The sequence below is a fragment of the Ranitomeya variabilis genome, chromosome 3 (genome assembly GCF_051348905.1).
Source record: "Ranitomeya variabilis isolate aRanVar5 chromosome 3, aRanVar5.hap1, whole genome shotgun sequence".
In the NCBI taxonomy this organism is placed as follows: Eukaryota; Metazoa; Chordata; class Amphibia; order Anura; family Dendrobatidae; genus Ranitomeya; species Ranitomeya variabilis.
The window spans coordinates 504595150-504609051 of record NC_135234.1 but is presented as its reverse complement, the minus strand read 5'-3'; the positions used below and the strand labels follow the sequence as shown (position 1 = coordinate 504609051).

The window sequence follows — 13902 nt, the reverse complement described above, 5'->3', positions numbered from 1 at the left end:
GTCGCCCATCTCCCAGTGGCCAACCTCGCTAATGCTCTCACAACTGGACACATCACTGCCACTGTTCAAGACAATGCTCTTCAATACCTGACAATTGACTAATGAGTTTGGGATTTGGTGTTGTGACATGACATACATTTATGAGGAAGCTGCTCATCCAAAGTAAACCCCAATATACAGTTTTATTTTTAGCAACACCCACCTATATTATCTGTTCACAATGTAAATCAGATTAGTCATTGTAAGAATGATGCAGAGGAATAGTAAAGACACATGTACCAGTGTGGCTATGTGCCCACGATCCGGAAGCAGCAGCAGTTTGGATGCAGCGTATTTTCGCTGTGTTCAATTGAGCACAGGTAAATCCGAATGTTTTCATTGAACCGTGCGGAGTTACCACATCCTATACATTCTATTGTGGAAATTTCTGTTACGGATCTGAAAGACGGGACGCATGTCAGTTTCCACGGGTGATCCCCAGGTGCACATACACGCATAGTGGACATGGGATTTCTAGAAATGCCATCCACAATGCTGCCACAGCTGGCCGCTGCAGTTTTGTCGTTGCATAAATGCACAGCGTCAAAACTGCTTCAATTCCTTATTGTGGGCAGATAACCTAAGGGCGTGTATAAAGCTCATAATAGAACTGTACCCAAATCCACTATATCGCTAAAGTTGGGGGGGAGACAGACTCCCTATAAAGTTAGGCAACAATAATAATAAAAGTTGGGGTTGGGCTAAATTTGGGATTACGGTTAGGGTTGTGGTTAGGATTATGATTAGGGGTGTGTTGGGGTCAGGGCTGAGTTAGGGTTGGAGTTAGAATTGGGGGGCTTAACTATTTAGGTACATCAGGTGGTCTCTAAACAACATGGTGCCACCATTGATTCCAGACATTTTTGCTTTCAAAAAGTCAAACGGTGTTCCCTTCCTTCTGAGCCCTGCCATGTGCCTAAACAGTGGCTTCCCCCACATATGGGGTATCGGTGTACTCAGGAGAAATTGCACAATACATTTTTGGTCCATTTACTCCTGATACCCTTGTGAAAAAAAAATTGGTTCCAGAGTAAATTTTTGGGAAAAAGTAAAATGTTCATTTTTTCCTTCCACATTTCTTTAGTTTCTCGTGAAGCACCTGAAGGGTTAAGAAACTTCTTGAATGTGGTTTTGCGCACCTTGAGGGGTGCAGTTTTTAGAATGGTGTCACTTTTGGGTATTTTCTGTTATATCGACCCCCAAACTCACTGCAAATGTGAGGTGGTCCCTAAAAAAATGGTTTTGTAAATTTTGTTGTAAAAATGAGAAATCGATGGTCAACTTTTAACCCTTATAATGTCCTAAGAGAAAAAAGTTATGCTTCCAAAATTGTGATGTAAAGTAGACATGTGGGAAATGTTATTTATTAGCTTTTTTGTGTGACACCACTCTCTGATTTAAGGGCACAAAAATGAAAAGTTTGAAAATTGCAAAATTTTCGCCAAATTTCCGTTTTTTTTTTCCATAAATAAACACAAGTTATATAGAAGAAATTTTACCACTTACATGAAGTACAGCATGTCACGAAAAAACAGTCTCGGAATCAGTGGGCTACGTTGAAGTGTTCTACCTCATAAAATGACAGTGGTCAGTATTGTAAAAATTGGCTTGGTCATTAACCCCTTAATCCCATATGACGTACTATCCCGTCGAGGTGACCTGGGACTTAATTCCCAGTGACGGGATAGTACGTCATATGCGATCAGCCGCGCTCACGGGGGGAGCGCGGCCGAGTGTCAGCTGACTATCGCAGCTGACATCCGGCACTATGTGCCAGGAGCGGTCACGGACCGCCCCCGGCACATTAACCCCCGGCACACTGCGATCAAACATGATCGCGGTGTACCGGCGGTACAGGGAAGCATCGCGCAGGGAGGGGGCTCCCTGCGTGCTTCCCTGAGACGATCGGTACAAGGCGATGTACTCACCTTGTACCGAGCGTCTCCTCCCTGCCGTCCCCGGATCCAAAATGGCCGCGGGGCTGCATCCGGGTCCTGCAGGGAGTACTTCCGGGTCCACAGCAGGCGCTGGTAAGCCTGCAAGGCTGTATGTCAGATCGCTGATCTGACAGAGTGCTGTGCAAACTGTCAGATCAGCGATCTGTGATGCCCCCCCCCCCCCCCCCCGGGACAAAGTAAAAAAAAAAAAATTCCACATGTGTAAAAAAAACTAAATTCCTAAATAAAGAAAAAAAAATATTATTCCCATAAATACATTTCTCTATCTAAAAAAACAAAAAAAAACAATAAAAGTACACATATTTAGTATCGCCGCGTCCGTAACGACCCAACCTATAAAACTGTCCCACTAATTAACCCCTTCAGTGAACACCGTAAGAAAAAAACAAAAACGCTTTATTATCATACTGCCGAACAAAAAGTGGAATAACACGCGATCAAAAAGACGGATATAAATAACCATGGTACCGCTGAAAACGTCATCTTGTCCCGCAAAAAACGAGCCACCATACAGCATCATAAGCAAAAAAATAAAAAGTTATAGTCCTCAGAATAAAGTGATGCCAAAATAATTATTTTTTTCTATAAAATAGCTTTTATCGTATAAAAGTGCCAAAACATAAAAAATGATATAAATGAGGTACCGCTGTAATCGTACTGACCCGAAGAATAAAACTGCTTTATCAATTTTACCAAACGTGGAACAGTATAAACACCTCCCCCAAAAGAAATTCATGAATAGCTGGTTTTTGGTCATTCTGCCTCACAAAAATCGGAATAAAAAGTGATCAAAAACTGTCACGTGTCCGAAAATGTTACCAATAAAAACGTCAACTCGTCCCGCAAAAAACAAGACCTCACATGACTCTGTGGACCAAAATATGGAAAAATTATAGGTCTCAAAATGTGGAGACGCAAAAACTTTTTTGCTATAAAAAGCGTCTTTTAGTGTGTGACAGCTGCCAATCATAAAAATCCGATATAAAAAATGCTATAAAAGTAAATCAAACCCCCCTTCATCACCCCCTTAGTTAGGGGAAAAATAATAAAATTTAAAAAATACATTTATTTCCATTTTCCGGTTAGGGTTGGGGCTAGGGTTGGAGCTAAAGTTAGGGTTAGGGTTGGGGCTAAAGTTAGGGTTGGGGCTAAAATTAGGTTTAGGGTTGGGGCTAAAGTTAGGGTAAGGGTTTGGATTACATTTACGGTTGGGATTCGAGTTAGGGGTGTGGTTAGGGTTACCGTTGGGATTAGGGTTAGGGGTGTGTTTGGATTAGGGTTTCATTTAGAATTGGGGAGTTTCCACTGTTCAGGCACATCAGGGGCTCTCCAAACGCGACATGGCGTCCGATCTCAATTCCAGCCAATTCTGCGTTGAAAAAGTAAAACAGTGCTCCTTCCCTTCCGAGCTCTCCCGTGCGCCCAAACAGGGGTTTACCCCAACATATGGGGTATGAGCGTACTCGGGACAAATTGGACAACAACTTTTGGGGTCGAAGTTCTCTTGTTATCCTTGGGAAAATAAAAATTTGGGGGGCTAAAAGTAATTTTTGTGGGAAAAAAAAGATTTTTTATTTTCACGGCTCTGCGTTATAAACTGTAGTGAAACACTTGGGGGTTCAAAGTTATCACAACACATCTAGATAAGTTCCTTGGGAGGTCTAGTTTCCAATATGCGGTCACTTGTGGGGGGTTTGTACTGTTTGGGTACATCAGGGGCTCTGCAAATGCAATGTGACGCCTGCAGACCAATCCATCTAAGTCTGCATTCCAAATGGCGCTCCTTCCCTTCCGAGCTCTGCCATGCGCCCAAACAGTGGTTCGCCCCCACATATGGGGTATCAGCGTACTCAGGACAAATTGGACAACAACTTTTAGGGTCCAATTTATCCTGTTACCCTTGTGAAAATACAAAACTGGGGGCTAAAAAATCATTTTTGTGAAGAAAAAAACAAAGAATTTTTGTTTTCACGGCTCTGCGTTCTAAACTAGTGAAACACTTGGGGGTTCAAAGCTCTCAAAACACATCTAGATAAGTTCTTTAGGGGGTCTACTTTCCAAAATGGTGTCACTTGTGCGGGGTTTTAATGTTTAGGCACATCAGGGGCTCTCCGAACGCGACAGGGTGTCCCATCTCAATTCCAGTCAATTTTGCATTGAAAAGTCAAATGGCGCTCCTTCCCTTCCGAGCTCTGCCATGCGCCCAAACAATGGTTTACACCCACATATGGGGTATCAGCGTACTCAGGACAAATTGCACAACAATATTTGGGGTCCAATTTCTTCTCTTACCCTTGGGAAAATAAAGAATTGGGGCGAAAAGATCATTTTTGTGAAAAAATATGATTTTTTTATTTTTACGGCTCTGCATTATAAACTTCTGTGAAGCACTTGGTGGGTCAAAGTGCTCACCACACATCTAGCTAAGTTCCTTAGGGGGTCTACTTTCCAAAATGGTGTCACTTGTGGGGGGTTTCAATGTTTAGGCACATCAGGAGCTCTCCAAACGCAACATGGCGTGCCATCTCAATTCCAGTCAATTTTGCATTGAAAAGTAAAATGGCGCTCCTTTCCTTCCAAGCTCTACCATGCGCCCAAACAGTGGTTTACCCCCACATATGGGGTATCAGCGTACTCAGGACAAATTGTACAACAACTTTTGGGGTCCATTTTCTCCTGTTACCCTTGGTAAAATAAAACAAATTGGAGCTGAAATAAATTTTGTGTAAAAAAAAGTTAAATGTTCATTTTTATTTAAACATTCCAAAAATTCCTGTGAAACACCTGAAGGGTTAATAAACTTCTTGAATGTGGTTTTGAGAACCTTGAGGGGTGCAGTTTTTAGAATGGTGTCACACTTCGTTATTTTCTATCATATAGACCCCTTAAAATGACTTCAAATGAGATGTGGTCCCTAAAAAAAAAAAGGGTGTTGTAAAAATGAGAAATTGCTGGTCAATTTTTAACCCTTATAACTCCCTAACAAAAAAAAATTTTGGTTCCAAAATTGTGCTGATGTAAAGTAGACATGTGGGAAATGTTACTTATTAAGTGTTTTGCGTGACATCTCTCTGTGATTTAAGGGCATAAAAATTCAAAGTTGGAAAATTGCGAAATTTTCAAAATTTTCGCCAAATTTCCATTTTTTTCACAAATAAACGCAAGTTATATCGAATAAATTTTACCACTATCATGAAGTACAGTATGTCACGAGAAAACAGTGTCAGAATCGCCAAGATCCGTTGAAGCGTTCCAGAGTTATAACCTCATAAAGGGACAGTGGTCAGAATTGTAAAAATTGGCCCGGTCATTAACGTGCAAACCACCCTCGGGGCTTAAGGGGTTAAGTGCCACATTTGCTCTGTCACTAAGGGGTTAAAGAATCCAGAAACCTGCTGGTGTGAACATTGGCTACTTTCATTTCCTGTTAAAGATTTCTAGAATACTGAAACTTGGTTAATGAAATCCTGACAGGGGGGAAGTAGAATTCTGAGAACTGTTAAAATTTAATTTACTGTATGTTAGAGGGTATCTACACAATCCACATTTATCACATACCCCAGTGGCCAACAACCTGCAGCACTCCAGCTGTTTTGAACTAAAACTCCCTGCAAGCCGATACAGCTTCATGCTGTGAGGTGAAACCCAAGATAGAAACACAATGAACATATACCTTGCTGTAAGTGAGTAAAAAGCAATAATGCATATAAATCACATGGGGTACATGGAGGTGACAGTGTGGCAAACGATTGATGTTTGGGCCCCCTATTCATGTCATTGGGCTATAGATTCGGGTACCATTCTGAACTTTTTTAACTATTTGGCGGAACCCGTCGGACCCGAACAGCCAGGAATTCTCCCATCACTAATAGCTTCCCTTGCTGGGTGTCCATAATTGGGGACCCGTTCCGGCTCAGTTTTAATACTAAACAATAGGACCCATCCCGACTGGGTACACATTAGCACTGGAATGGCTTTTACGTTTGTTTTTTGTTTTGTTTTTTTTCAGAAAACCATGTATACTAAGTACCTTGTTATTTATATGCGCTATTGCTTTTTACTTATGGCAGGGTACATGGTCAGTATGTTTCTATCTTAGGTTTTGTCTCATTTATGGCCAGTGTGAATATGCGCCTACGTTTTTCATCTATACCAGCTTAGGGTATGTTTCTACGTGGCGTAATACATCAGGATTTGCTGCAGATTGGATGCTGCGTACATCTGCAGCGTCCAGATGTTACAGCATAGTGGAGGGGATTTTATGAAATCCTGTCTCCGCTATGTGCGCATCCAGCGGCCCTGCATTTACTCACATGCGGCGTGTCTTTACCGACCGCAGCATGTCTATTTATCTTGCGGAAACGCTCCGTCTCCACAAGATAAATAACCCGGTCTATGAATGCGATGCGGTGATTCCGGATTTGTTCAATGAACATGTCCGGAATTACCGCGCGTACAACAGGGGGCGGAGCAGGGTATCCGCTGCGTCCAAAGCACTACGTTTCCTGACCATGGAAACATAGCCTTATACTCCAGTTCATTTTTTTCGGTTTTGTTCCATCTGTCAGGACTTGCTGGATTTTGCAGTTATTTAAATGTATCTGTCTCAATAACCAGCGGATGACCTGCGAATAAAGAACCCTTTAAGCTACGTTCCTACAATGAGTTTTTTGATGTTGCAGATATTCTGCACCTATTGGGTTAATCGGTTATCTTGCATTTTTTTCACTGTTTGAGTGCTTTTTTTTTTTCTTCTTTTTTTAACATGCATTTTATCACCTTTTTAACACTGAGATCTTTGTCTTGGTATGTCATGACTTAACCCTTTCCCAACATGGCCTTTTTTTCTGTCCAAATAGACATACGGTATATGAAGGCTTGTATTTTTGTGGTAAGAGTTGTACTTGTGAATGACACCATTCATTTTACCCCATATTGTACTGAAGAAAATAAAAGAAAAGTGCAGGGGAAATTGGGGGAAAAAAAACAACAAAAAGACAAACCCTGCAATTCTGATATTTTTTTATTGGGGATCTGTTTTTTTACAGCATTACATTGTGTGGTAAAAATGACCTGCAAATATGATTCTCCTCATCAATGCAATTATGGCAATATCAAACTTGTCCAATTTGTTTATTATTTTACTGTTGACAAAAAACAGGAGCATGCCAGAAAAAAAAATATATTTATGGCGCCTTTTTTTGAGACTCATAAAGTTTTTTTTTTTTTTTTCATTTGAGATTTGTGTTTGCGTTTTGTGGGGCTAAACAAATTTTTTTATCAGTACTATTTTGGGATAGATATGACACTTTGATTGCTTCTTACAACATTTTTTGCTGTATTGCGGCAAAAAAATTTCCCTCTCCCCCCGCAATTTTGGCGTTTTTGAATCTTTTTTCTGTTTACCAATAGGGTTAACTGTTTTTATATTTTGATATGAGACTTTTCTGGGTGCAAGGATCCCACATTTTTTTTGGGTGGGGGGGGAGGTGGGTGATGTTTATGGGGAAAAAGAGGTGACTTGAGCTTTTTATTTATTTTTTTACATTTTACATGCCACGGTAGTTGTGGTAATTTGAATTACGGCAATATCTGAAATTTTGTATGATTTATTATTTTAATTAATTTCTTTGACTTATCTGAAGATCTTCCATCTGTACATTTGCTTCCTTAGAAACGAGAGAAAATATGTGGAAAGATTCTGGAAAGAAGTGCAAGTTGGTGACTTTATACAGCTGCGCTGCAATGAGATCATCCCTGCTGACATACTCCTGCTCTCATCCAGTGACCCAGATGGGCTCTGTCACATAGAAACTGCTAATCTGGATGGGGAGACCAACCTGAAACAAAGACAAGTCGTAAAGCAATTTTCAGAGCTGGTAAGAAAACCTCCTTTATTCATCCTAGGGTTACAAAACACTGGGCATTTGTTGGGTAACAGACAAACTTTGGTCATGAAGCCAGGAATGAATTACCGTACCGTATGTGAGCTAGTAATCAATATTTAGAATTAAGTGAAGTTGTGTAGCCTTAGAGGTAACACACTAGCTAAATATCAATGCCAATGGTGGTCAGCTGTTATTGCTGGGAATATATTTCCCCACTGCAGGGGACATCTAACATGACATGGCAGACCTGCATTCTAACATAAAGTGCAGACTGCTCGCTGTCATGTCAAAATGCAATAATAAGGTGTATGTGCAGGTTTTGTCATCCAAACAGAGTCTTTTATAAAGTAACTGAAAGTAAATCAGTTCTAGAATATGAAGGAATTGTGCACCTCAAAGCCTTAGGGTATGTGTCCACGTTCAGGATTTGGTCAGGATTTTATGCAGGTAAAATCCTGACCAAATCTGCACCTGAGGTCACTGGCAGGTCACCTGCGTTGTCCTTGAGTTTTTTCTGCAATGTAAGAACATGCTGCGTTCTTAAAAGACGCGCCGCATGTGAGTTTTCTCGGGTGTACCGCATGCGTGTTTTACTGCATAGTGGAGACAGGATTTCATGAAATCCCCTCCACTATGCTGTAACATCTGGACGCTGCTTTTTTTATGCATGCTGCTCAACGCTGCGTCAAAAACTCAGCGTTTCCTGAATGTGAACACATACCCTTATAGAGGCAAAAAATGTGGTGCTGGTCATGTCTGCCCCTATCCACATTCCCCAAAAGTTATTTGGACCTTTGAAGGCTTTGTATGTTCACAAAGAAGTGAAATGAAACTGGCTGAAAATTCACACGCGGACTCTCCTTCTTACAGCTTCTGTTTAAGGGCTGACCGATTGATGTTTTTTGTTTGCAAATTGTCTTTTCAGAAAGGAAGAGGACTAGAACTCTAGTGCCACCTATTGGAAGTAGCAATCCTAACAGTCAATGTCGACTCTTAACCCCTTCACCCCTAAGGGTGGTTTGCACGTTAATGACCAGGCCAATTTTTACAATTCTGACCACTGTCCCTTTATGAGGTTATAACTCTGGAACGCTTCAACGGATCTTGGCGATTCTGACATTGTTTTCTCGTGAAATATTGTACTTCATGATAGTGATAAAATTTATTCGATATAATTTGCGTTTATTTGTGAAAAAAATGAATATTTGGCGAAAATTTTGAAAATTCCGCAATTTTCCAACTTTGAATTTTTATGCCCTTAAATCACAGACATATGTCACGCAAAACACTTAATAAGTAACATTTCCCACATGTCTACTTTACATCAGCACAATTTTGGAACCAAAATTTTTTTTTGTGACGGAGTTATAAGGGTTAAAAGTTGACCAGCAATTTCTCATTTTTACAACACCATTTTTTTTTTAGGGACCACATCTCATTTGAAGTCATTTTGAGGGGTCTATATGATAGAAAATACCCAAGTGTGACACCATTCTAAAAACTGCACCCCTCAAGGTACTAAAAACCACTTTCAAGAAGTTTATTAACCCTTCAGGTGTTTCACAGAAATTTTTGGAATGTTTAAATAAAAATGAACATTTAACTTTTTTTCACAAAAAAATTATTTCAGCTCCAATTTGTTTTATTTTACCAAGGGTAACAGGAGAAAATAGACGCCAAAATTTGTTTTACAATTTGTCCTGAGTACGCTGATACCCCATATGTCGGGGTAAACCACTGTTTGGGCGCAGGGCAGAGCTCGGAAGGGAAGGAGCGCCATTTGACTTTTCAATGCAAAATTGACTGGAATTGAGATGGGACGCCATGTTGCGTTTGGGGAGCCCCTGATGTGCCTAAACATTGAAACCCCCCACAAGTGATACCATTTTGGAAAGTAGACCCCTTAAGGAACTTATCTAGATGTGTGGTGAGCACTTTGACCCAACAAGTGCTTCACAGAAGTTTATAATGCAGAGCCGTAAAAATAAAAAATCATATTTTTTCACAAAAATGATCTTTTCGCCCCCATTTTTTTATTTCCCCAAGGGTAAGAGAAGAAATTAGACCACAAAAGTTGTTGTGCAATTTGCCCTGAGTACGACGATACCCCATATGTGGGGGTAAACCACTTTTTGGGCGCATAGCAGAGCTCGGAAGGGAAGGAGCGCTATTTTACTTTTCAATGCAAAATTGACTGGAATTAAGATGGGATGCCATGTTGCGTTTGGAGAGCCCCTGATGTGCCTAAACATTAAAAACCCCCACAAGTGACACCATTTTGGAAAGTAGACCCCCTAAGGAACTTATCTAGATGTGTTTTGAGAGCTTTGAACCCCCAAGTGTTTCACTACAGTTTATAACGCAAAGCCGTGAAAATAAAAATTCTTTTTTTGTTCACACAAATGATTTTTTAGCCCCCAGTTTTGTATTTTCACAAGGGTATCAGGATAAATTGGACCCCAAAGGTTGTTGTCCAATTTGTCCTGAGTACGCTGATACCCCATATGTGGGGGGAACCACTGTTTGGGCGCATGACAGAGCTCGGAAGGGAAGGAGCGCCATTTGGAATGCAGACTTAAATGGATTGGTCTGCAGGCCTCACGTTGCATTTGCAGAGCCCCTGATGTACCCAAACAGTACAAACCCCCCACAAGTGACCCCATATTGGAAACTAGACCCCCCCAAGGAACTTATCTAGATGTGTTGTGAGAACTATGAACCCCCAAGTGTTTCACTACAGTTTACAACGCAGAGCCGTGAAAATAAAAAATCTTTTTTTTCCCACAAAACTTATTTTTTGGCCCCTAGTTTTGTATTTTCCCAAGGGTAGCAGGAGAAATTGGACCCCAAAAGATGATGTCCAATTTGTCCTGAGTACGCTGATACCCCATATGTTGGGGTAAACCCCTGTTTGGACACACGGGAGAGCTCTGAAGGGAAGGAGCACTGTTTTCCTTTTTCAACGCAGAATTGGCTGGAATTCAGATCGGATGCCATGTCCCGTTTGGAGAGCCCCTGATGTGCCTAAACAGTGGAAACCCCCCAATTATAACCGAAACCCTAATCCAAACACACCCCTTACCCTAATCCCAACAGTAACCCTAACCACTCCTCTAACCCAGACACACCAACCCTATTCCCAACCATAAATGTAATCCAAACCCTAACCCTATCTTTAGCCCCAACCCTAACTGTAGCCCCAACCCTAGCCCTAACCTTAGCAATAACCCTAGCCCTATCACTAGCCCTAACACTAGCCGTAACACTAGCCCTAACCCTAGCCCTAACCCTAGCCCTAACCCTAGCCCTAACCCTAGCCCCAACCCTAGCCCCAACCCTAGCCCTAACCCTTGCCCTAACCCTAGCCCTAACTCTAGTCCTAACTCTAGCCCTAACCCTAAAGGCCCCGTCTCACTTAGCGACGCTAAAGCGATCCCGACAACGATACGACCTGTCAGGGATCGTTGCTGCGTCGCTATGTGGTCGCTGGTGAGATGTCAAACAGTGAGATCTTCCCAACGATCGCTGCTGCGATCTCGCTGTTTGACATCTCATCAGCGACCTGTACAACGATGTCACATGGGAGCTATTATGACGATTCAGTGTCTGAGTCGTCAACGAGGTCGTTGGTAAGGTGTCAAACACAGCGATGTGTGCTACCCAGCGGGACCTCAACGATCAAAAAAAGGTCCAGGCCATTTCGACACGACCAGCGATCTCACAGCAGGGGCCTGGTCGCTGCTACGTGTCACACATAGCGAGATCGCTACTGAGGTCGCTGTTGCGTCACAAAACTTGTGACTCAGCAGCGATCTCTCTAGCGATCTCGCTTAGTGAGACGGGGGCTTAACCCTAACCCTAATGGGAAAATGGAAATAAATACATTTTTTAATTTTTTTATTTTTCCCTAACTAAGGGGGTGATGAAGGGGGGTTTGATTTACTTTTATAGCGGGTTTTTTAGCGGATTTTTATGATTGGCAGCCGTCACACACTGAAAGACGCTTTTCATTGCAAAAATTATTTTTTGCGTTACCACATTTTGAGAGCTGTAATTTTTCCATATTTGAGTCCACAGAGTCATGTGAGATCTTGTTTTTTGCGGGACGAGTTGACGTTTTTATTGGTTACATTTTCGGACACGTGACATTTTTTGATCGCTTTTTATTCCGATTTTTGTGAGGTAGAGTGATCAAAAGCCAGCTATTCATGAATTTCTTTTGGGGGAGGCGTTTATACCGTTCCGTGTTTGGTAAAATTGATAAAGCAGTTTTATTCGTCGGGTCAGTACGATTACAGCGATACCTGATTTATATCATTTTTTTTATGTTTTGGCGCTTTTATACGATAAAAACTATTTTATAGAAAAAATAATTATTTTGGTATCGCTTTATTCTCAGGACTATAACTTTTTTATTTTTTTGCTGATGATGCTGTATGGCGGCTCGTTTTTTGCGGGACAAGATGACGTTTTCAGCGGTAACATGGTTATTTATATCAGTTTTTTTGATCGCGTGTTATTCCACTTTTTGTTCGGCGGTATGATAATAAAGCGTTGTTAATTGCCTCGTTTTTTTTTTTTTTTTCTTACGGTGTTTACTGAAGGGGTTAACTAGTGGGGCAGTTTTATAGGTTGGGTCGTTACGGACGCGGCGATACTAAATATGTGTACTTTTATTGTTTTTTTTTATTTTATTTAGCTAAAGAAATGTATTTATGGGAATAATTTTTTTTTTTTTTCTTTATTTAGGATATTTTTTTTATTTTTTTTTTTTACACACGTGGGGAATTTTTTTTAAACTTTTTTACTTTGTCCCAGGGGGGGACATCACAGATCGTGGATCTGGCAGTGTGCACAGCACTCTGCCAGATCTGCGATCTGCTGTGCAGGGCTGCAGGCTTACCAAGTGTCTGCTCTGAGCAGGCACTCGGTAAGCCACCTCCCTCCCTGCAGGACCCGGATGCCGCGGCCATCTTGGATCCGGGACCTGCGGCGAGGAGGGAGGTAGGAGACCCTCTGAGCAACGCGATCACATCGCGTTGCTCCGGGGGTCTCAGGGAAGCCCGCAGGGAGCCCCCTCCCTGCGCGATGCTTCCCTATACCGCCGGTACACCGCGATCATGTTTGATCGCGGTGTGCCGGGGGTTAATGTGCCGGGGGCGGTCCGTGACCGCTCCTGGCACATAGTGCCGGATGTCAGCTGCGATAGTCAGCTGACACCCGGCCGCGATCGGCCGCGCTCCCCCCGTGAGCGCGGCCGATCGGCTATGACGTACTATCCCGTCGAGGGTCAGATAGGCCCAGGTCACCTCGACGGGATAGTACGTCTAAGGTCACAGAGGGGTTAAACGAGCCTTGTCACATGACTTAGGATTGCTACTTCCAATAGGTGGCACTAGAGTTCTAGGCCTCTTCCTCTCTGAAGAGACAATTTGCATATTTCCCAGAGGAGCATTGCGGCTTTAAGACTCCTGATCTCGACATGCTTAACCCCTTAATGACAGCCAATTTGTCTTTTAACCCTAGAACGCATACCCCTGGAAATCTACACATTCACGCACCTGGGGCCTTTTAGGCCTGTTTACAATTATCATGGAATAACTCAAATAAAAATACTTTTCAAAGTTTATTGCACAGTAAGGATGCATTCCCACTAGCGCAGGGGTCCGCCAGGACGGGATTCCATAATGGATCTGACCTCCTGGTGACCCCAGCTAAGGCTGGCGGACGCATACCTGGGGCCTCGCAGGCCTGCCAGGTTACTTGTTTTCTATTTTCTGTAAAACTACTTTAGTTAGAATTTTGAAACTCTAGGTATTCCTCAGGTATATAGTTGTTAGTAATTTCCAGTTGTTCATATATTTTTATGTTATAGGCATTTCGGTATAACAACCTTTTTTGGGACTACCCCATATTCACGCACCTGGGGCCTTTTAGGCCTGTGTGCAAATAACACGGAATAACTCAAATAAAATTACTTTTCAAAATTTATTTTACAATTACAAGGGAAGGATGCA

The 13902-nt window shown here is 42.0% G+C and overlaps 1 protein-coding gene across 3 annotated transcripts in view; it reads left to right on the top strand.

Moving 5' to 3' along the window:
- The window catches only part of ATP10A (ATPase phospholipid transporting 10A (putative)), a 242105-nt gene that overhangs the window by 83676 nt on the left and 144527 nt on the right, over nt 1-13902 (top strand). For all 3 annotated transcript variants that reach the window (XM_077296870.1, XM_077296872.1, XM_077296871.1), the window contains exon 2: nt 7672-7876. In XM_077296870.1, the coding sequence (XP_077152985.1) occupies nt 7672-7876 (205 nt within the window). The remainder of the gene's footprint in view (nt 1-7671; nt 7877-13902) is intronic.